The 25,552-nt window shown below is 41.6% G+C and overlaps 1 protein-coding gene across 3 annotated transcripts in view; it reads right to left on the bottom strand.

Moving 5' to 3' along the window:
• Positions 1–13,525: 13,525 nt before the first annotated feature.
• The window catches only part of LOC131104027 (metabotropic glutamate receptor 7-like), a 130,731-nt gene continuing 118,704 nt past the window's right edge, over positions 13,526–25,552 (bottom strand). For all 3 annotated transcript variants that reach the window (XM_058050721.2, XM_078796808.1, XM_058050716.2), the window contains 2 exons: positions 19,257–19,509; positions 13,526–14,553 (listed from right to left, as the gene is read on the bottom strand). In XM_058050721.2, coding sequence (XP_057906704.2) covers positions 14,504–14,553; positions 19,257–19,509 — 303 coding nt within the window. In that variant the 3' untranslated portion in view covers positions 13,526–14,503. The remainder of the gene's footprint in view (positions 14,554–19,256; positions 19,510–25,552) is intronic.

Here is a 25,552-nt window from a genome sequence, read left to right as displayed (position 1 = left end):
AAACCACTGTGGGGCCGCACAGGGAGCGAGTGGTTAGCATGTATGTCAGGCAGTCAGGAGATCAGGAAGACTTGGGTTCGATTCTCTGCTCTGTGTGGAGTTCGCGTGTTCTCCCCATGCGTTCCAAAAACATGTTAGGTTAATTGGCGATTGGTGAGTGGGAATGGCCAAGGGTGGAATTGAACCCTGGTCTCCTAGCTGTAAGGTCTGTGTGCTAACCACTTGACCACTGTGCAACCTATGGACAATTGGGAGTCTCCAATTAACCTAGCATGTTTTTGGAACGTGGGAGGAAACCCACGCATGCACGGGGAGAACATGCAAACTCCACACAGAGATGGCCGAGGGTGGAATTGGACCCTGGTCTCCTAGCTGTGAGGTCTGCACGCTAACCACTCACCCACCGTGCAGCCCCAACAGACATATGATGAAAATTATTACATACCACAATGTTATGACCCTCGTGTCCATTCAAACAGGTGAATATCGCTAAATATGAACATGTGACACATGCACCTTCCCCACAGGAAACAGGCTTTTACAGTCAAACCGAGAAACCTCCAAAAGCAAATACTATTCTATTTAACAAGCCAACCTGATATTTCTTCATTCCAGGCAGGAGTGAAGTGGGATTTTTCTTGTCATGTCATGTGGAAATGTAGTCAGGTCATCTTCATCTGTTATTACAGTCCATTAACTCCATTGTGAAGATACATAATTGATGCAGCCTTTGGGTAGAGTTTAATCAAATGGAGAGTACTCTACACTCCACTGCCTGCTAAAAAAAAAAAAAAAAAACGAGACGGAGAATCAGCAGTGGTGTACTTTGTATGCTTCGACTTTAGTTTCACACAATTGTATGAATGTAAGCCAAAAAGTCCATTGAAAGACATCTTGGAAATTAAAGTTCCCTGAACTTAATGTTCCGGCGACCAGTCCAGGGTGTAACCCCGCCTCCAGCGCACCCGTGACCGGCGATGAATGGATGTTAACAAGTTAAGCTCAGATAGATAGATAACATATAGATGCCTGCGTGTCCTATTAATCTCCATACATGTCTCCTGAGGCATCGGCGGCTCTTTAAAATAAGCGTGATCTCTGGGGGATTATGGAGGCTCATTGTTGCCACCATACTCCTTAAAATCAAGGGCGCCAATTTCACAGCCACTGTGCAAATTGTCAACCGCCACTTAAGCCACAGACGATATGTCTCGCTTTAAACGCTGTTGACTTTTGCTTCTGTCTTAAACCTGAATTGTAATTTTAATGTGCCAAACGTTCCACTTGGGGTGTGCTCAGCTGGAGAGTGGAGTCACATTGCTCACGCAGGAAAAGCAAAACAAGACTGCGATACATTCCCCAGATAAGCAAGGGCAGAGGTTATGTCGTGAAACGTGTTGGCGGTCAGTGTGTTTGCATCGATATTTTGTATGTATGAAAGGCAGGTACAAACTGACAAAGCGGCCATTGGGGTGAGGCATCGATGCGATGACTGACGACGGGACGAGACAGACAATCCGTGCGCTAGTCAACATACTATTTGCATTGTCGGAAATAAAAATAGTCGAGGCGTATTGTCCATCCAATGACACAAACTTTGAGCTACTTTGAGGAGCCATGCCATAGTTCCTATGGAAAATATGGAAAAACTATGGAAAAAAATTCTACCAAATGTTTTCAGTAGATAACTACATTTTCAACATGTCAACAAAAATATTATCTAATAAATCCTCAATTTGGTAATGGTAATGGTAATGGTAATGGTAATGGTAATGGTTTCATTTCATTTGAACATGCATCAGATTCCAATTGAGTGCATCCCATAATCAGTTCCCAGTTCCACATGTCCAAAAGGAGTAGGAAGAAGCAAAGCTTATTAAATCCTACCCCTCCATCTGGTACTTTTACAATCACTAACTGTTACATTTGTTCACTTCCTGCTTTCCTTAATACAGTTTAAGGTTTTTGTTTTTTTTTGCCAGGTAACGACCTGTGAGGCTTTTTTGTCGTAAATTACACACTCTCAGATATTTGTCTTCAATACGTTATTGTGAAAACCAACAACAACAAAAATGATGCAGTGTAGATTAGGCCATATGTGGTACAACATTGGTATTTTCCATGTCGTGCCATATTTTGTAGTCTATCTATAAAAGGAATAATAATATAAATAATATAAATAAATAAACATGACGGGTATACAATGTCAAAAACTGGACTTGTTTTTTTCAAAGGAACAAGACACCCAGGCCATATAATATTTATCTGCTCGCTGTATGGTGGTGCTGCCAAAGGTCTCAGCATAACATCAAACATCTCCTGTGATCCTTAATGATGACTTCATTTCTACCTTTTATTACGACTTTTCAGGCTAATTCTGCTAATTGCTTTTTGAAAAAATACGCTTATGTAAACACTGGGCAAGAGACATTGCTTTAAATTATTATTATTTATTCAAAATTATTTAAATTACAATTACAAATTACTGTTTACGCTGTACATTGTTGTTCATATTTGATGTCATCTATTTATTCTCCACATTATTATTATTATTATTATTTATTATTATTATTATTGTTTATTATTATTTTCCAGAGTCGTGTAACTTCTAATTCTAACTTGAGTCTTAGTGTTTTTATTGTGATTTTTTCATCTTAGTTTGACTAAGCAAAGTATTATGTGTAACAGGTAGCATTAGCATCAACTAGTGGGGAGTTCAGCACCACGGACAGTCCCCTATCTATCTATCTATCTATCTATCTATCCATCCATCCATCCATCCATCCATCCAACCAACCAACCATCCAACCAACCATCCATCCATCCATCCAACCAACCAACCAACCATCCAACCAACCAACCATCCAACCAACCATCCATCCATCCAACCAACCAACCAACCATCCAACCAACCAACCAACCAACCATCCAACCAACCAACCAACCAACCAACCAACCATCCAACCAACCAACCAACCAACCATCCAACCAACCAACCATCCAACCAACCATCCATCCAACCAACCATCCATCCATCCATCCATCCAACCAACCATCCAACCAACCAACCATCCATCCAACCAACCATCCATCCATCCATCCATCCATCCATCCATCCATCCATCCATCCATCCATCCATCCAACCAACCATCCATCCATCCATCCATCCATTGCGGCCTGATAGGTTCATGTATACAGTGAGCCATATTCATCTAAGCCATATCAACAACATTTTCAAACGATTGTCAGGATGGAATTAAACGTCTGGGTGTGCGTCACAGTGAGGTGTAGCGCCCATTAAGGCAGGGACAGGCCGTACTAAATCCCTCAGCCAAAGAGGAGTGAAGATAAAGGAGGTGACTGAGCTAATTGTTGACTGTCAGGATCCATATCTCTAACGACTGTCAAATGAGAACATTTCAGATGTATTCCCTCATCTTGCCCCCCCCCCCCCCCCCCACCCCCAATTGGAGCTGTTTGTGGGAAACAGAAGCAAATAAATAACAGCAGACACTAATGTGATGAGAATGACGCTTGCTCCCTTGCTCTGATTAAAAATACAATAACACACTCCCACAGTTGAGGACGCCGTGTGGACCCAACAGATAAGACTGTGACCCGAGATAAGGTCTTTGCTGAGCCCAACCCAGAAGCAGTTAAACATTCCTCAAGCCAAAAGGAAGCCTCGACTCTGGGTCAATACATTTTGAAATAGACCATAACCATCATTGGCGGAAATATTATTACTCTTGGCTGCACGGCGGTCGTGTGGTTAGCGTGCGGACCTCACAGCTAGGAGACACGGGTTCAATTCCAACCTCAGCTATCATCGCAGGGCACATACAGACAGACATCATTTCTCAATTTGGAGTTTAATAAATAATTAATTGTTTTTAGAATCTGGGGTACGAGAGATTTTGGCACTTTGAGGGGAACCGGATCTTGATGAGCCGTTCCTTTCACAGAAACGGACTCGGGAACGCTTTCAGTTCATTTTGCAACATGTTGGCGCTTTATAAGGCCCTCTCAAATTTAGTGCTGGCATGGGTTGACCCATAAGCATCTCATGCGCTGTTAGATGTGTAATTCTGTTAGTCTGCATGCGATAGCTCATTCGTGCAAGTGGTGGTGCATCCACCCAATTTAACTTGGTGCTCACACACAAAAAAATTAAGCTTGGCTTTGATTTCTACCATTCCCTGGGACTGCAGATGATAGGCAGACCCTAACCATGGTAATGCTAATGGTAATGGTTTTATTTCTTTCTTTTATTTCATTTGAACATGCATCAGATTACAATTGAGTTCATCCCATAATCAGTTCCCAGTTCCACATGTCTAAAAGGAGTAGGAAGAAACAAAGCTTATTAAATCCTACCCCTCCATCTGGTACTTTTACAATCAGTAACTGTTACATTTGTTCACTTCCTGCTTTCCATAATACAGTTTAAGGTCTGTTTTTTTTTGCCAGGTAACAACCTGTGAGGCGTTTTTGTCATAAACTACACACTCTCAGATATTTGTCTTCAAAAACAAAACAACAAACAACAAAACAAAAATGATGCAGCGTAGATCAGGCCATATGTATTTTCCATATTTGTTCACTTCCTGCTTTTCTAATCTAATTTAATTTTTTTTATTGTAATTTTTTAATTTTAATTTTAATTTTAATTTTAATTTTAATTTTAATTTTAATTTTAATTTTAATTTTAATTTTAATTTTAATTTTAATTTTAATTTTAATTTTAATTTTAATTTTAATTTTAATTTTAATTTTAATTAACTTTCCATAGTGCGTGTCAATATAGTGATATATATAGCACATCATGACTGGTTCAAGACTCTTCATCCTTGTATTTAGCAAACATCAACTGCTTGTATTGTTTCTTGAATTGGCTCATCGTTGTGCATTGTTTGATTTCCTTACTCAATCCATTCCATAGTTTGATTCCACATACTGAAATGCTATGGCTAGCATAACGTAGTCCTAGCATAGAAGTGTTTCAAATGTACTTCTTCCCTGAGATCATATTTCTCCTCTCTTGTAGAGAAGTATTGGATGACATTTTTAGTATTGGTGAACCATGACTTTCCTTATACCCACGTTGCTTCCAAACTGCCCCAAATAAATGACATACCCCACGTGCATATGCCGAATCTGTACATACATTTGCTGTCTTTCCTTTGGCCGTTCTGCACGCTTCAGTCAACGCCTCCAACTCAGCTAATTGCGTCGTGCACGGTTGTTCACAACTCTTAGCCTTTTGTCATAAAATCACTTCCTTCCTGTTTGATAACTGCAAACCCTGCACGGCTGTCACGAGGATCTCCATAACTCCATCCATCCACAAAGTATGTCACTTCCACATTTAAAAAAGGAGTCGACTCCAAATCTGGCCTCAACTTTATGTACGTCATCGCCTTCTGGCAAACACTCATGAGGTTCACCTTCAAAACTGAACGGCATGCGGGACTTACTGTTAGACGCCTTTTCATGGTGACATCTGGATATGTCAGCAGCGGCAAATACTGCAAGCATCGAGACTACGTATCAGAAACTTATTTTGGTGGATCGGCCAAAATAAGGGGTAGGATTTAATAAGCTTTGCTTCTTCCTACTCCTTTTGGACATGTGGAACTGGGAACTGATTATGGGATGCACTCAATTGTAATCTGATGCATGTTCAAATGAAATAAAACCATTACCATTACCATTACCATTACCATTACCATTACCATTACCATTACCATTACCATTACCATTACCATTACTTATGTATGCGTTCACAATCCTTCATCTTAATATCACTGCTTTCTTGAACGTTTTGTCAATATGTTTTCTATCAATAACGCACATTTGACAATGTAAATAAATGTACTACAGTAGTACCACATTGATACCACATTACCCGTTACTGGAAAATCAACAATATTAGTTATTTGTAACACTCTGCTTTGCACGGCTGTTAGTAAACAAACCTAATACACATTAGCAGTGTTGTATCGATGTGCAACAACAGTCGCTCAAGTAGTTGCAGGTTGTCTATCGTAATGTGACAACGAGGAACCAAGTGGGGACAAATGAGTTGTGCCTCTAAATGCACTTAATTATTGATATGACCCAAGAGTAAACGATTACACCAATAGAAACTGCCAATGAGCCAATGAAATAGTAGAACAGGACAAAGTCATGGTTTCACCAAGACTGTAGTTACACGCTGTAGTCTACAATGGCGTCCACAGGTTACACTTTCTCAGCACAGAGGACACAGTGGGGGCGGGAAAGTGTCTCTATCCAGTCTGAGACATATATGGCTTCAGATGGTCACTGATGGAAAGCAGATAAGGTTCCACTGTGGCTGGATGGGTAATTGGACAGTTATGGAGCGATAGGAGCCAGCGGGGCCCAGGAGCCATGAAACAGACCTGATCAAGACTTGGCATCAGTAAATTGTCAGTGAAGGAGCACATCAGGAGTTCTGACAAGATAAGGAGGGCCTTCCTGAAAGGCGGAGCTCATACCAAGTCACCAAAAACACCCTGATTGCTAATATTTGTATTTCACATCATTGTGATTTATTAAAAAATGTAGAAGTGTTTATTTGGATTGTTTTGTGTATAGATTGTGTATATTTTTGTGTATATGTCGTCAGAATGACCGCTGGCAACTGAAAATGCTGGATTATTCATGCCAGGCCGGTCGCTGATATAACTGAGTAAAGAAACATGATACACAATATCTACTTACACTCTCTGTTATAGAAATAAATATTGTACATGGGTTTAAAAATATTACTATTAACACAGTTTGATGCAAAAGTCTTGGGTCACCATATGTTATTTGAACCGAATAGATTATACAACAGAGGAGCCGACTTGTCAACAATCTCCGTATTATGCCCTGGGCAAGTTTGGCAGCCATTTTAGGATGCAAAATCCAGACAAACTGCATGAAAAATATGCCCTGGGCACACAGCACAGTCATTAATTGCTCAAATGGAAGGTCTAAAAAACACATTTGTCATTTTTCATGTTCCCCAATCACAAAGACAGGTATTTATAATATAAATGTTGCAGATTTACAACACTGAACATAACATTGGACAACAGTTGTCCAAAAGGAACTGCCCTTTTTTTTTGGAATTTTGCCCATCATTCACAATCCTTATAGATGGATGGATGGATGGATGGATGGATGGATGCATGGATGGATAGACTTTCTTATATGATAGATTGTCATTGCACAATAACACAGCAGTGAAATTGCCAACTAAATGTTGTTGCCTGGCTCCCATATAATAAATAAAATAATAATAATAAATAACAATATAATTATAATAATTATAATAATTATAATAATTATAATAATTATAATAATTATAATAATAAATAAAATATAAAATAATAAATAAATAATAAATAATAGTGCAGAGAATAAATAAATAGATGACATCAGATATGAACAATGTGAAACAAGAAGACTTTCCCTTTTCCATGCATGAGTTAATATGAACTAGCTAACAATGCACGTCATTGGGACGCATCGATCTCGACTTCAAAGCCCCCTGAAATAAACTCTAACAATGTTTTATACACAGTATATGCTGGGAACATTTAAGAACAAGTACATCGTTTATAACATGTAATACTTGTAGTATCTCGCCCTATTTTGATGATTAAAAACAATACCAGAACGTATAGAAGTCTAGAGGTAGTCTCTAAATGCATCCCAGATTGTCCACTTCAACGTAAGGAAGTCAAGTTTCCCCGAATGCTAAGACGATGCTAATTATTTTCAGCAGCTGTAAGTGTCCTGTAACCAACGGCAATGACATTAAGCTGATTATTTTTGGGGAGAGCTCTGATCCAAGGCCTTCATTTGGACAAATGGCAGAGTGGAGTCTGGCAAGGCCGGTACTGGGAAGCATGTCCACAGGACGCGACACAACAGGACATGACCACAACTGACCACTGCTCGTACCCTTTAGCTTATTATGACGAGATGGTTTGACCCTCTGGCCTCTAAAGAACAGTTTGGCTATCCTTGAAAAGTCTCCTATGTAGTTTTGATAATAGCCTAGAAACCCTAAGAGATTTCTGACCTCTCCTGCATTCTTTGCTTGTCTACCTTTCAAGTGCTGAACTGCCTCAAGGTATTTGGGGTGGATTTGAACGCCCTTGGTGGTTACCGGTCGGCCTCACCTGTCTTGAAACAGTTCATATTTTGGGGGTGGAATTTTACACCATTGTCTCACAGACGGCAGAGAACTTGGGAAAGTCATCATTTGTGTCAGCTCAAAATATTAATACATTCATTTTCTACCGCTTATGATCACGAGGGTCGCGGGGGTGCTGGAGCCTATCCCAGCTCAAAATATGATTTGTTTATTTATGTGTATTTATAATACTGGTTTTAAATTCTAAATGTTTGTGAATAAAAAATATTTAGGAACATTCAGAAAGGATTATTATTATTAAAGATTTGCCTCCATTTAATGTACAAATGAAAATACCTAAAACATAGCAATAGTCATACAACATTTCATCCAAATTGCAAACTCAATGTAATTAAATGTTTCTTTAAAAAAATATAAAAACACATAGAAAATAATCATTATATTACAGTAAATATAATTCTATTACAATACTGTAACTTTTAATTAGAAATCCCACAGGTTTTGAATGTTTAATGCGATTTGTACTATTTTTTGACGGTCATTGAACGCACCATCTACCATTTTCCGATGCCCAGAGGAATGTATGGATGTATTTTGTCATATTTTCTACGGTGTGTCCCAAGGTTCAATCACATGTCAAAAAAATTAACACCGTTAAAGGAAACTTTAATTTATATCAAAATTTATATCTAAAAAAATCTATATCCTATCCTAAACCTATTACAAATATAAACATATAACTTATATATAACCTGACCACATGATCCCAAACTGGGTCACTGAGCAAGCAGACAACAAATTTGACAACTTTATGTCCAGACAGCTTTTAGTCCGCCTTGTGTACAAAATCTTCATCAAATATTCAATGCTTCCATTGGCAGTCTTGGAAATTGTGAGCATTGAAGTCCTGCTGCTGATGGAATGACTTTGCTTTTAGTCCACGTGATTAGTTTTCCATCTTTGTTGCCCCCCCCGCTAATTTCCACGGATAGCAGCTTCCTCGGCAAGAAGAGCAGGTGGGCTGTTTCATAGAAGACGTTTTGGAGCTGGAATAAAAGATCCTTGTCAGTTTATTACTAGATGAAAACATTCCTGGAGCAGATCTATTCACAAGGAGTTGTGCATTTTGAAAAATGGCGTCTCTGTTGGCTTTTAACGACATCCAAAATATTACAAGATACTGTGCTTAGCTCCGAATGAAAAAACTGCGCTCGGCACCCACTGACTAGTTGCAAAGACACTGACACAGGAAATTAATTTAGCGTGGGAGACACTAGTTCTAATTGGGCATACAGTAAGTGCATTTTTTTCTTGGCTGCTTTTAAGCCAAAATGACAGCAAAGCGAAGACCATCTGGTCCCGCAGGAGCAAAAAGACGCGCTACACAAATGGAAACAAACAACAAGACCCGCATCTCTTTACGACTTTATCACTTGCAAAATAGTTCTATGCAAAATAATTATCGTCTTCTTGTCGATACTAAGCTAGTGAATGACGTCACGACATGCAGCATCCAGTGTCGGTTAAGTGCACAAAATATAAACGCTAGCATTCGTATTTTTTAAATAAGTTCCTGCAACTTTAAACTTTAAACAAGAAAAGATAAAATTCAATCTTACTAATATTTTATGATGAAACTCAGGAAAGGAATATTCCACCCTCGTGAATCCGATCATATATTCATTCGGATTGGCACTTTTGTGTTGTTGTTTTGATATTTATAATAATAAATAATAAAAAAATAAAATAAAATAAAATAAAATAAAATAAAATAAAATAAAATAAAATAAAATAAAATAAAATAAAATAAAATAAAATAAAATAAAATAAAATAAAATAAAATAAAATAAAATAAAATAAGGTATTAGAACTCCATTCAAACAGTTTAGTCAAAGAGCCCCAGCTGAGCAACTGGAAAAACACTAAGATAGTTTATCCACATATTCTTTGACACACCTGTTGGAGACCCCCGGTAAACAATAAAGAGGTATTTTTAAGTAAGATCTCTGGCTTTGGGCTCCATTTGAACGATCCAGAACGGGAGGAAATCTGTTTAGTTGAAATCAGTGGCGATTTACATGCTGCCCTACAGAGCTCCATCATTTCTAGAACTCATTCAGCCATCTGCTATGCTGATCTGTCATCAGCTACACCGTGGAAACACCAACCAAATCAGGCTGGATTGTGCCAAAAGGTGTCCACTGTGCTGTACCATTACTACCTAATGACACCACCTGGTACTTTCTGTCCTGGGGGGATTTGTGGGGATGCGGTTACATTTCCCAGTGGACAACATATCCAATTTAGGCAGAGGCTGCTATTTTAATTACACAATACGTGACACATTAAAGGGAGGTCACCATGAATACTTGCCTCTTTAGCCTTTTATCGTTTTGTGTGTTTTGTGATTGTTTTCTCATAACGAGGCAAAATTAAATATCAAACGGTTATACAAGTGTGGCCAAAACAAATGAAATTACAGTGGATCCACGTGCATTCATAATTCTATACCCCCCCCCCCCCCCACCCCCGTGATCTGAAAAGGAATAGACCATCAAAGGTTCTCCTTTTAGGGCGATGACAGAGCATGAATGCAGGTGGATCATAAGCACGAGGGCCTGGATTAGCCTGCTGCTGTGTTTAATGTGACTGACAGCAACAGATGTGCACTCTGGGGCATTTAAAGACAATGAGAGGCGTTCATTAAGATTACATTCGGCTGTATTAAACCCTTTCACACCTTCTCTACTCCCCCTCCCCGCCACTTGCGCCAGTGCAATTTTGCAATTTTTGTGAGCAGCGCAGCACGGCGCAGCACGGCGCAGCACGGCGCACCACGGCGCAGCATGGCGCACCACGGTGCAGCACGGCGCACGACGGCACAGCACGGCGCAGCACGGCGCAGCACGGCGCAGCACGGCGCAGCACGGCGCAGCATAGCGCACCCACACTTCCTTCGCAAATAGGGAGGATGGAACGTGTGAAAGGGTTTTTAAACAGCCGAGTGTAACCTTAAACAATCAGATGAACATCTTGTTTACCAAAATAGAGCCCTTTATGTTTAGCTGATCATTTTTTGTGTCAAATGTTGAGATTTTGCAATTTGTTCAGCGATCTGTGTGTGAAACACAAACTGAAACATACATAAGAACAACATATAAAGTATACTTGCAGTGAGCTAAACACATGTTAATTATGGATTGGATTATGTTAACGTGGCTTTAAGAAATAGAGAAATGGAGGAAAACAACCCAGTCGGGACGATCCAACGGCCTGCAGAGTAGAATCTAATCTAATCTAACGGCCACTTTTATTGCAAATTGTGACCTAAAATCAGAGGAGGACATAAACATAGCAGTTAGCCAGGTATTAAGTGTGTTTTTGGACCCCTTATGGTGCGATGATACACACTGGGTTCGATTCCTGACCAAGGTTATGTTAGGAAGGGCATGCGGTGTAAAAACTAAGCCCACCACCACTCACTCCTGCAAAAAAAAAAATATGTATATATATGTCATATTAAACACAGCAGCAGGCTAATCCAGGCCCTTGTGCTTATGATCTACCTGCATTCATCGCCCTAAAAGAAGAACCTTTGATGGTCTATTCCTTTTCAGATCACGTTAAGAATAAAGATCGGGTCTGTCGGGTTTGTATATTACACGGCTAGAAGAAAATGAGTCTTTTGTAAGTCTCAAGTTCAAGTCGAGTCTCAAGTCAGATCTCATGTCCAGGTAGGTAGGTCCAGGTCAAGTCATAGGCTTGAAATGTTCAAACCGTTCCAAGTCATTAGTACTGTTTTGTGTTCCCGATGGGCGTCACAAGATTAAAATGTGATTTATTTTTCAGAAATAAAATGTCCCGTGGGCACCATGCTGGGATGATAATATAATTAATTCATCACACAATAGCTATCACGCTAATTAATTTTGCCGGCCTCAACATGTGTTCACTCTGTGCGTTGGTTTCAGCCCCCATTGGGTAGAGGCGGTGGCGGTAGCATAAAGTACACAAAGTGCAAAAGAGTGTAACATTGTACATAGATGCATTCAATGCAGTAATGTCTGTGACAAAACGTGTTTTGTTGGAAATGATATGACAGCGGTCATTGGACTAAATCCTGAGTCATTGAGGTGAAAGTCCATGTGGAGTTGCAGGTCTTTGATGATAGTGTCCAGTCGAGTCCAAAGCCATCAAAATTGACTCAAGTCCATACCTTTTGTATATTTTAAGACCTTAGCCCGGTACTGTATATCACATACTCAACAAATATATAAACGCAACACTTTTGTTTTAGTGATAGTGATAGTGAGCACTTCTGCATTGCTGAGCCACATCAAGATGCCGGCACCTTTCGGTGTCAGCTCAGCGATTGTGCCTTAGAGTGTCCACAATAAAAGGCCACCCTGAAATGTGCATTTTTTTGCTTTATCAGGGATCTGGGGACTCAGAACCAGTCAGTATCTGGTGTGACCACCATTTGCCTCATGCAGTGCAACACATTTTCTTCACATGGAGTTTATCAGATTGTCAATGGTGGCCTGTGGAATGTTGGTCCACTCCTCTTCAATGGCTGCGCAAAGTTGCTGGATATCAAAGGGAACCGGTACACACTGTGTACATTTTCAGTTCCCAAGAATTGTGTACAGATCCTAGCGACACGGGGCCGTGCATTATCTTGCTGAAACATGCGGTGGTGTTCAAGGATGTATGACACAACAACGGGCCTCAGGATCTCATCACGGTATCTCCATGCATTCAAAATGCCATCAATAAAACGCTCCTGTGTTCTTCGTCCATCGGCTTACGGTGGAATTGAAAATGAACATTCGATCCGGTTGACATTCATGCTTGCGACATCTGTGGCATTTTACTGCACGTTTCAGCGTGGCCTTTTATTGTGCACAGTCTAAGGTACACCTGCGCATTAATCATGATGTCAGATCAGCATCTTGATGTGGCGCACCTGTGAGGTGGGATGGATTATCACAGCAGAACAGAAGTGCTCAACATTTGAAGGAAACGCTAATATTGTTTACGTGGAATTCATTTGAGATCTTTGGGATCTTTGGAAGGGATGATCAAGGATGAACATGGGGTGAGACAGAAAAGAGCAAAAGAGTAAGTAAAGGAGTCGGACAGTAGACTTGCTCTTCTCGTAGTGGATCTCAGCTTTATAACAGAGTGGGGGTCAGGGTTGGGGGGGCAGTGACATTTGGTTTTCGCTTTACATGCCATTTCCATAAACGCTGCAGTGATTAACAGCACTTACTCATGCATCAGTCTGGATGTCTTCTGAAGCCACTCACACATGCGCTGAAAGAACTGCGATATGCCGTGCGCCGTCATTGTAGAAAAGATTACAAACGCATTTATTACATTTTCATAATTTGACAGACATCACAACATACTTGCACGGTTGCTCCGATACTCATGATTTCTCACATGGTTGCTGGGTACCAAAACGGAAAGGCTACAAAAAACCAAACATGCTTGCACATACAAGAGGGGATCAATCCATGGACAGATTAAAGCCATATTCTATACTCTCAACAGGTTCTGGTAAAGAAAACAACACGTAGGAGAGTGCCAAAGCTCATAATCATTATTGTCTTTTATTTCTTTCTTTTTTAAATTGTTTTTGCTTACATCAAATAGAACAGACATACATTGGCACATGCAAAGTCAACACTTTGTGGTGCTTTTTCGTAACCATCCAAATCCCATTAAACACAGACTGCTTATCTATTTTTGTACTCCAAACATGAAAATACACTCTCAAATATTTACAAAAAAAATATACGTACAATGCCCGTCACTCAAATATAATCATCATGTGGGGCTGACTTTTTTTCTTTTATTTGATTTGTGTAAAACAAAATATTGTATGTGGCAGAGCTCGCTGTTCAAGGTCATTTGATGTACTTGGAGCAATAGAGGCACAGAAGAAAATCACTTTGAAACAATACAGAAGAGAAATCAGATAATGGGAACCCCAAGAGAATATGGCTTTAATGACATTGTAAAAGAAAGTATCTTGAAAGCAGATCCGCTGTCCACCGTGACCCCTTTTAGCGGGCGGCTCGTTCTCCGCTCGGGTCCGCCGCTTCAATACCTACACACTTTGCTTCAACAGGGGGGCCAAAGCGGCCGCAGCGGCCCGCAGCACTGCTAGTCTCGGTCAAGTCTGGATGGAGGTGGGATGCGGTCCGCCATCCGGTGTGAGTCCACTGATGCTGCAGGCGGCGCTGGGACGCCTGCGGTCCTCTCGTTTATATTCTTTTCCGTCACAAATAACAAACAAGCAGCGTTCCTCCTCCGGCGCATCAGATCCTGAGGTTGTTGTAACTCACGTACGTCTTCTTGGTTGCTTGACCTGAAGAAGAAGAAGAACAACAACAATCACTTAGAGCAAGAGAAAACAAATTTGCAATTTTCCACTTTGCTGGCTCCGCGGTGCCTTCTTATCACCAGCTGTGAGCAATCACAAAAGGTGTTTTCTGGCCCTGTCTATCATTTCCGTTGCCGGTGTAACGCCTCACTTTCTATATGTTAACTAGCAATAAAAAAAACCAAACAGTACACAAGTGGGCACCAAAGTAACGCTAGGGCAAGCAATGTGCTCCCGGTGCGGATTGCCATGGAAACGTGGCTGAGCGCCCACCTCGCCGCAGCGTGAGCTCGTGTGTCCTCCCTTGTGGCGTGTTGGAAACGTTCAAGGTGCCTGCCTTCTCGCGTTTGAGGTCTCGCCGACTCGTCACAACTTCTGCGAGAGGTACTTTAAGTTTAAAGAGGGCGGGATTTAAGTTTGGGGGTTCAAAGGTGGCGTCGGCATTGGACATATTTTGGGAGATTCACGCCGTAGACTGCATTCAAGCGGAAAGAATGCGCGACTCCCATCTGTCATCCTCTCCGCACGAAGAAGAAGGTCGACGTATGCTGGCTTAATTAAACACATTGCAATGGATTCTAGTTCTACTGCTTTAATGTTGCTATAGCAACCAGCTCCCCTGGGCTATGCAATTAAAGTCGCACCATCCCTTTATAGCATTTTGTAGTCTGGGGCTGCAAGTATGATGAATAAAACATCCCGGAGTGTACAACAGAGTTTTGCTATTAACGATATGCAGCAGGAAGACCAGGCAGCCGCTCTCAGGAAGTGGAGGTCAATTTGTTCTTACTGTATTCTATGGAGATGTGGCGCGGCGTAGCTTTTTATACATTTTTGATGACGGATCGTATCGTTCAAAATGAGCCAATATTGTCGTTGAATCGTATCGGCAAACCGAATAGTGATATGAATCGAATCCTTATTAAAAGGAATCACTACACTCCTAATATTTAGACTTTGGTCTGAACCAGTCATGATGTGCTATATATATCACTATATTGACACTTACTATGGTACCCATTATGGCATTGGATGCTCATATCACCCAGTACTTTGGTATGTGACAAAAAAAAAAAACTATATTAGGGGGGCTGCACAGTGGACGAGTGGTTAGCGTGCAGGCCTCACAGCTAGGAGACCCGAGTTCAATTCCACCCTCTGCCATCTCTGTGTGGTGTTTGCTTGTTCTCCACATGCATGCGTGGGTTTTCTCCGGGTACTCCGGTTTCCTCCCACATTCCAAAAACATGCTAGGTTAATTAGCCACTCCAAATTGTCCATAGGTATGAATGTGAGTGTGAATGGTTGTTTGTCTATATGTGCCCTGTGATTGGCTGGCCACCAGTCCAGGGTGTACCCCGCCTCTCGCCCCAAAACAGCTGGGACCCTCGTGAAGAAAAGAGGTAAAAAATAATTGAATGAATGAATGAAACTATATTAGGAAAGCAGGAAGTGAACAAATGTAACAGTTACTGATTGTAAAAGTACCAGATGGAGGGGTAGGATTTAATAAGCTTTGCTTCTTCCTACTCCTTTTGGACATGTGGAACTGGGAACTGATTATGGGATGCACTCGATTGTAATCTGATGCATGTTCAAATGAAATAAAACCATTACCATTACCATTACCATTACCATTACCATTACCACTTTTTTCACTCACTAGGTAGTAATAGAACAATTCTACTGGGTTTTGCCATCAGTTGTAAGCCAAATAACAAGTTTACGTGGAGTGTAGCGTGTCGGTACGACCCTTTGAGTCACCCTGACTCCATCACAGGGACAATAAAATGGAATAAACATCTTATGCTTCATTGATATTGTGATTGCGGTATAAGCAGAGGACAGTGAGTGATGAGCATTTTTGGAATTAAAGGACAAATCTTACTTTTTCTGTGAGGCTATTACACCGCATCAATACCAGCGCAAATCTGCAGAACTGCTCATCTTCATAATCCTATAAATCACTCCCAGTCATCTCCTCCAGGGCTGACAGGCCCTGAAAGCGAGGTATTTGGCGCTCTGATGGTTACAGGCATTGACGGACAGTCTTCGGGGATGGGGGAACCACAGTTCAAGTTTCGGGGCGGTCATGCACATAAATTCGCCATTAATAAATGTCACTTCCATTGCTGCAAAAAAAAAAGGTCAAAAGGGACGAAAGGGTGCACGATGGAGAGATGAGGCGAGAAGACATCCATGGAGGTGAAAGGCCCACGGAGCAGATGACATGATGCACTTTTGAGACGGCGTCCTGGAGACCTTCCGATGTGCTACGTTGACAGATGCTGCGGTTTGGACCGCCCCCCCGCCCCCCTAAGGAGAATGTATCTGCTCCATCAGCTGTGCGTGATTCTTATCCCCTGTCGTATCCGCCATCTTCACACGGCGGCGTATTTATGATGCATACACACAAGCTCATTCCACTCCCGACAGATGAGCAGGACAACTGTTGGCGCCGTTTTGGAGAGATTCCCAGTCAAGTCTGTCATCCCGTAGACATCATTCAAAGAGGGCTTTGGAGGGGGGTGCCGCACCTGTGGGCACCGTGATCGCTCCGTGTGATTAGAAGCGTTGCGGGAGAGGAGGCGTTCGTGGCTTGTGATGTGTAATTTGCATGAGCTGTCAATCATCGCTCTCTTCTTTCTAACAAGAAGGGTCATCAGCTAATGATAGATGTAGTGTTCGCTATGTGAACATAATTATATATGCAGGGCAAACTAAATGAAAAAATGCTATAATATCACAACAAGACTACATTAGCTACGCCGACGTAACACATGCATGTTAAATAGTGATCCGCTAAGGTTAGCAATTTGGTTTTGCTACTCACTTTAGCTGCAACAACAACATGAATGTAAATTGTTGATGACCTCTCTGTGACATTCCAACAGCGGTTTATTTATTTTATTCAGGGCAAACAAACATTTATGACAATTTGTCGAGCACTATGATTCGTGTGCCAGAGCTCTATGAAAAAAATGCAATTTTTCAGTCATAAGCACTTTTTGAATGGTAAACTATGGGGACTGATAGCACTTAGTCTTGGTGGACTACAACATGGAAACAGGAGCTGTAAAGTAAAACATATATGGTAATGGTAATGGTAATGGTAATGGTAATGGTAATTGAATTGGTAATGGTAATTGAATTGGTAATGGTAATGGTAATGGTAATGGTAATGGTAATGGTAATGGTAATGGTAATGGTAATGGTTTTATTTCATTTGAACATGCATCAGATTCCAATTGAGTGCATCCCATAATCAGTTCCCAGTTCCACATGTCCAAAAGGAGTAGGAAGAAGCAAAGCTTATTAAATCCTACCCCTCCATCTGGTACTTTTACAATCACTAACCATTACATTTGTTCACTTCCTGCTTTCCTAATATAATTAAGTTTTTTTTTTGTCACGTACCGAAGTAGGAGGTGATATGAGCATCCAATGACGATAATGAGTTGACTTCAGGGTGGGAGTGGAGAGCAGGGTAATAGACATGTTTAGTAACAAAGACAATTTACTGAGGTTCACATTGGGAGTGACCGGGATGAATAGGATCAGGAAGGAGTACATCAGAGGGACATTACATGTTAGAGGCCTTGAGATGAAGTCAGAGAGGCCAGACTGAGATGTGAATATATAGTGAATATGTTAGTAGAGGGATGCTGCCAGGTAGGAGGGACATGAGGGTAGTTGGTGTGAGAGAGACAGATTGGATGGAAGCGACTGATTCGCTGTGGTGACCCCTGAAGGGAAAAGCCCAAAGAGAAAGAAGAAGTTAAGCTAATGAATGTTGCTTCGTTTTTGTCGGTTCCTGCCCTCAATCCTCAAAATTGCAATAATGTAGAGACGATGAATCCAATCAACCTGTGAGCTAATAGCATAGGCCAAAACAGCTACCACAACATTCTATAGCGGCATGCAGTAGTACCGTCTGGTACGAGCCTAGCTGGTCAGGGGCCCATCCTGCGTCAAGGACACGACCCAAAACAAAAGTCCAAGTCATTCCAGAACAATCTTAGGATAAAAGAACAGATTGGTAAACCAGCACAGTCCCTGGACGTAATCCCCAATCAGATGGTCTGATGAATAGTATTTGATTTCCATTGTAGCTGTGTGTTGGTCCGGGGGATTCATGCATGTCCAAATACTTCTGTCCCAGTCGTGCATTTGCACCCCACAAACTAATACCCTAAATTATCATGCTGGCTGTTGAGTCAGAAAAGTGGTGGTCTGAGTAACACTTTGTTCTGCAGAGGGATTATCTCCTTCCATTCCATTGATGGAACTCTCTTTCTTCAAATCTATCTGTCCTCCTTACTCATCCAGCACACTTGGGTGAAAGGTCTTCCCGATAACTGCTGGCCTCTTCTATAAGGCATTAAACATACTTTTTACCCGCCACACTACCAATTAAATCGGGCAAATGGGATTTTCCAGCGCAAGAAAGGAAATCTAAGAACGATACGAGAAGTAGCAGAAAGACATATCACTCTAGCCTCCAGGGGAAACCATTTAAAAACCTCAATAGCACAGATATAAATGGAGATCCCAAACAAGTTCAAGTGCCAAGGCTTTGCCAGCTACAGGAAGATAAACATATATTAGAACTGTCAGGCTCGTATGGATGAACGGTTCTACCATGTACCTTTGCGGGAAGTCCACATGATATTATAATGATTACTCACTCATGGGGTCAGCGGCAGGGTTCTCACACAGCTCAGTCTTGGCCTCTCCGTTGGGTCTTTCACTGGGCTTCTGGGACAAACGTGATGACATCGTAGCGGCTGTGACCACCGCCTTGAAGCTACGTTTCCTCTTCTGTACGTTGAGCTCAGGGTGGAAGATAATGATGTACACCTTGGGCATGTACAGCATGCCCAGTGCTACTGAGGCACTTAGGTTCATGGAGATGGTCAGTGTCGTCGTCTGAATGTAGAGCTGTCAAAAGGGGCACAAAGGGGGTAAAATTAACAACAAAAAATGGTTGGGGATTCATCTGGATGGGTCTTTTGGGTGAGATCTGTGTGTCTATTATTTTGACCCTCTCAAGTCGCTAAGTAGGGCAGCCAAAATATGATGCAGTGCAGATCCACAAGTAAGAATTGGAGTACAGATCCTCTGCTGGATGATTAGACTGTGCAGGCCTATTGTAATTTGGGGGCCATATTCAACCATCAAAGCCAAAGTAAGTTATTTGTTGATGATTTGACATTTAAATTAGATATACAATACCGCTCAAAAGTTTGGGATCACTTGTAAATTTCTTTGTTTTCCAAAAAAAACCCAACAAATTTTCATTCATTTCACAAACATTTTTATCCATTTCACAAACAATTAAAATGAATACTCTACAAGAGAGAAATATGATCTCAGGGAAGAATAAAATTTGAAGCACTTATATGCTAGGACTACGTTAAAAAGCCATAGCATTTCAGTATGTGGAATCACAAGGATGAAAAGTCTTGAACCAGTCATGATGTGCTATATATATCACTATATTGACACTTACTATGGTACCCATTATGGCATTGGATGCGCATATCACTGAGTACTTTGGTACGTGACAAAAAAAAAAATTTGGAAAGCAGGAAGTGAACAAATGTAACAGTTGTAAAAGTGATTGTAAAAGTACCAGATGGAGGGGTAGGATTTAATAAGCTTTGCTTCTTCCTACTCCTTTTGGACATGTGGAACTGGGAACTGATTATGGGATGCATTCAATTGTAATCAATTGCATGTTCAAATGAAATAAAACCATTACCATTACCATTACCATTACCATTACCATTACCATTACCATCACCATTACCATCACCATCAACATTACCATTACCATTACCATTACCATTACCATTACCATTACCATTACCATTTACCAATCAGATGATTTTTTGATCATTTTTGTAATAGGCCTACTATCCACATCAATCTCCTGGTATGGCTGCTAATCCAAATTAATCATTTCATAAGGCTAATAGATGATTAGAAAAGCCATCTAAAAATCTAAACTAAAACTAAAATCTATTACCGTGCTGTTAACTACTCCCTTCAGAGAGCAGCACAAACTGGGTCTAACAAGGACAGAAAAACGATGCACAACTGCACAAGAAGACAAATATCTGAGAGTGTGTAGTTTAAGACAAAAACGCCTCACAGGTCGTCACCTGTGATAAATAGTAGCCGTCAAACACCAGCGTCAGTATCAACAGTGAAGCGGCCACTTGGGGACTTCAGACGTCATGGCAGGATTGCCAAGAAAAAGCCATATCTCAGACTGGCCAAAAACATTTCCAAGCTATCCCAACAGCGTATTGGTTGGTGGGAAATAAGCAATATATCATAAAAGACCAGCATCCTGTCCCGGCTGCAGCTGAAAACCCGAGACAATGGCTGTTGAAGGACGTAAATGTCAACTGCCGCAATGTCACATCTAAATGTCCTCCCGCAGCCTCGTTCCCACCAGTGCGCCCACTCCCACTCCTGACGAGATTGATAGACTCGGGTCGAGTCCTCCCACCTCAGGTTCCTCCACGTATCATTCTCTAGCTGCCGCCACACCAACGTGGACCGGCTGAGCCGCAGCAATGGGCTGCATGTGAATGAGACGACAATGAATGGGGAATGGTCTCTGCAGTTTTCACAACATCTTCATTTGTCTTTGCGGCGCCACATGCGGCAGGCAGCCTGTGAAAGGCTTTTAGCGCCGTACGTGCCGCAAACGTACATTCTTACATAACAACTTTCACATTCTCCACTCGAAATTGTGATTTTACGTAACCTGCATCGCTGCTTTAACTGTCTTTTAATTCCCCAAAAGGTATTGTTAGACAGGAGGGGCATGTCAGGGTACATGATTGTTTCAGGAGCACATCACTAATGTACTGCACTTAAATGCATCAGATGTCATCTGTACTGACGTTCAGTCTGCCGCTGGTAGGCGGATGGCACTGTAAACACATTAGCTCCCACAGTGGATCTGCAGGGCGGCGAGACGGAATCACTAAAGATAGGAAATGAAGAAATGCGGCTATTTGCATACACTTTTGGTCATCAGCACGGTACTAATACTCGTTTCTTTGATACAACACTGGCCCGTTTGAATAGTCCCCGCACGTTTGTCTTCTGATCCCCACCAATAATTCAGATACAAGATCGCCATCCCAGCAGTACACACACGCAGAGCTGCCGTTTCTCTCTTCTAGCCTTGCTGCTTCTCTGTGGGGGGAAGCATCTCGCCTGCACGCCATGCATTAATAACGCCACCGGTATGATCTCTGTGTACGCTGTTCTCCAGAGCTATGTGCAAATGTGTCACTTTTACGTGGCTGATATGTGGCTTTCTGATGAGATATTAGGGCAACCAATCAAAGCGGCGGATAATCGCTAGAGATTCCCCACCTTGTGTTTCTATGTTTGGTTGTAGCCGGTTTCCATAGTAACACTCCAGAGTTTATTGCACAGCTCAACACGGCTGCAAGAAGCTTTTAATAAGATTTTGATACCTCGGACACTGCAACAGTGAGCGTTTGAGACCGTTTTTGACGGTGCAGCAGTTTGCCGGCGAGCATTCGTTGTGTTCCCTCGCACTCCTCACACCCAAAGACTAAAGGAGAACGCGGAACGATGCAGGCTGCCATTCCCTCGGATACAGCAGCAAATCTCTCAGTGTCTCTAATCACCGCCATTGTGCCTTCCTTTGAGCTTGACCCAATTTCATTGCCCTCTCACCCACCCCTTAAATGTCACAAAACATCCATAATTAATTCCTGTTGCTTTAACATAAATAAATACATGAAGTCATTTTCACAGCTGCTCGGCAACTCTCTATTTATAGCCGCAGTAATGATTTATTAACACCCTCATCAGGAATCAAGCGCTTGCATTTGAACGTTACATCTCATTGACAAACCCGAAGAGCAACATCAGCCACAACAAACGACACGTCTCCCTTTTCGACTAAAGGCTGTTGAGGGTAATTCTCATAATTATAGCCATCAGGGACACACTATGTGTAATAGCAGTTTAGTTGGCTATGGCTGAGTAGCACGGACGGACGTATTGATGAGGGCTTCATTCACTGAGTGACAATCAGGGTGGTCTCTGACACGTCGTCTTCAATAATGAATCCGGGATGGGGTATTTTGTTTTCCTCTCAACTACCTGCATCTCGCTTTTTTTTGTTTTGTTTGGGGCTGGCCTACTTTCTAGCCAGGCTGTTGTCATGAATAACTCTCTCTGGCTATGTGCTGCAAAGCCTGGTTCCACTTTGGAGGCACCGCTTTGGCTGTACTTCATGAGATGTTGTCATTAAAAGTCACACGTCGGGGGCCTGATCTACTAAGACAGCAAATCATTTGCACTAAATTTCATGAGCAAACTAAACAAAATGCACAAACTAATAGTGTGTGTGGTGCTGGTGAACTGCTTTAATTGTTTGCACGATTTGTACCAAGTATAAACGTGGTGGGGACAGCCCTATTTCAATGAGGATTCGGTGGATGCTGCCAGCTGGCCCCGTGGAGAGTTTGGGAGGGGGTGGTAAACAAAAACGGAGGTTTGAAGCCATGGAGTTTGAGGTGTTGATGGAGGATGCAAATCGACAAAATGGTGAACCGCATTACCATCACCATCATAATAATGCTACATGAGGGGATTTAGTCTTTTAATGAACACTACACATTTTACAATACTACTACTACTGTATTAGTGTAAATCTACGTTTTTTACACTGCAACAATAAATGTCAAACACTTACTTATATAGTGTTATCTACTTCCACATTACTTAGCTTGGCCACATTATTGAGCATTAAACTCACAACTTGATACTCACCTAACCCTAATTTTGAACTTCAGAGCTACTGGATCTGCATTGAAACCAAAATCAACCGGCCAACTTCGCATCGCCAGAACTGATTTAATTTTGAAAACATAATGAAACAGAATGGCAGTACCGTAAAACGGGACGGCTGGGTAATAAGGGACAATTTTCGTCAAAATGTTTTTTGAACAATTTGTTCAGGAATATATGCTTCTTTGAAAAAAAAACAACACAAAGCAGCTTCCTGTTTAACGTTGAAAAGGCAGAATTACATTTAAAACATTTTCCTGAAAATTGTCCCTTATTACCCCAAAAATTGTCCCTTATTACCCAGCTGTCCCTTATAACCCCGTTTTACGGTATATGTACTTTTCGAAAATAAAAACACTTTTTTTTCTTTACTTTATTTGCCTTTTATTTAACCTACAAATGTGTCAGCACTTTCAGTTGCCGGCAGGTTGAGATCCCATTATCCGTGACGTCTTTGATCTGACATGAGATGTGATGGGACAATAAATACAAAATATACGTACATGCTGGTTCATGTCACGGTTACATTAAATAATGGTTGCTGCCATTGTTTTTTTGGCAGCAGTGTGTGACACTCTGACAAACCCGCCTGTGGGGTTTTGGTGATTGTCTGCACTGTTCGGCCGTCAGCCATTTTACCACAGCGCAGGGTGCGCTTCGCCTGCGCCAAGACTAGACCAGGTTGGAGCTGGCGAGCTGGCGAGCTTTCAGTGCGCCTTTGGAGTACTGTTTTGTCACAAAATTATCACTCCGCTAAGCTGTCCCTCCCCTGGTGCGCCACCACGCCCATCTCGGCGCAGTCCAGTCTACCAAATTACCAATTGGCTACACAATTAGAGCCCTCAGTGTAACAGTGATTGCAGAATAACAGTGATTAAAATATCTTTTTTTTCCTTCAGTGGCTGAAAGCTGGAAGAGTAAAGGAAAAAGTCGAGTCTGGTCAATCCCAATGACGCTGTGTAGCTCTGTCTTAGCCAGAGTTACATGAAGCATGTTACAAGTGCCTGAGAGGTTTTTTCAGACGTGTTTCCAAGAATGTACACTTTCATGACACGACTCCCTGGCTCTCGCTTTCTTTCGTGACTTGCAACTCCAGTGGGGGTTTCACTCTGATGACTCCTTGCCCGAGGGTGGGAACGTATCATCGCGCTGCAGAGAAATGCAGCTGTGTTCTGCGGTCATAGACGAAGAGAATTGTTGCAATGAAGCCACAGCATCCTACGTATATGTATCTGCACGCTAGCCTCCACACTCAGCTGTACGTTACAGTTTGTAGCTAAGTTAACGATATAGTCTCCTCTACTGCGGTCTTTCAGAGTTTGTGACATTCAGGGATATAATTTTGTTTCTAGAAGTCATGAGTCAGCTGATTTGGGATACTGGTGATTCTCAGCATCATTACCTGACTGTGCTGAGTAGCTGCAGGTGTATGAGAGGGGAGGGGGTGGGGGGTGCTCTATGATCCTTTGTTGCTATATTCATATGGCTGCCCTTGACATGGCTTTAAATGAGCCAAACAGAGGTGCGGTAGCAGGGGAGGGGTCACAGGTGTGGACAATAAGGGTATGCAATGTTTAGAAGCACACTGCAAAAGGCACCGTACCATCTTGTGAATTTGTCTAGTGTAATTATCTTTACGGCCATATGGTAATGGTAATAGTAATGGTAATGGTAATGGTAATGGTATTATTTCAGTTGAACATCCTACCATGAAGTCTGAAGTCAGCGCTTCACGGTTGATACTGACGTTGGTGTTTGACGACTACTATTTATCACAGGTGACAACCTTGTGAGGCGTTTTTGTCTTAAACTCCACACTCTCAGATATTTGTCTTCTTGCACAGTTGTGCATCGTTTTTCTGTCCTTGTTAGACCCAGTTTGTGCTGCTCTCTGAAGGGAGTAGTTAATGGCTTTAGATGGCTTTTCTAATCATCTAGCCATACCAGGAGATTGATGTGGATAGTAGGCCTCTATACAAAAATGATTTAAAAAATCATCTGATTGGTAAATGGTAATAGTAATGGTAATGATTTATTTCATTTGAACATGCATCAAATGAACGCAATTGAGTGCATCCCATAATCAGTTCCCAGTTCCACATGTCCAAAAGGAGTAGGAAGAAGCAAAGCT

This window comes from Doryrhamphus excisus, linkage group LG15, assembly GCF_037039965.1.
Source record: "Doryrhamphus excisus strain RoL-2023G ecotype Guam linkage group LG15, RoL_Dexc_Guam_v1.1, whole genome shotgun sequence".
In the NCBI taxonomy this organism is placed as follows: domain Eukaryota; kingdom Metazoa; phylum Chordata; class Actinopteri; order Syngnathiformes; family Syngnathidae; genus Doryrhamphus; species Doryrhamphus excisus.
Note: the sequence above shows the minus strand (reverse complement) of the source record. Positions and strands in the feature narration are given on the sequence as shown.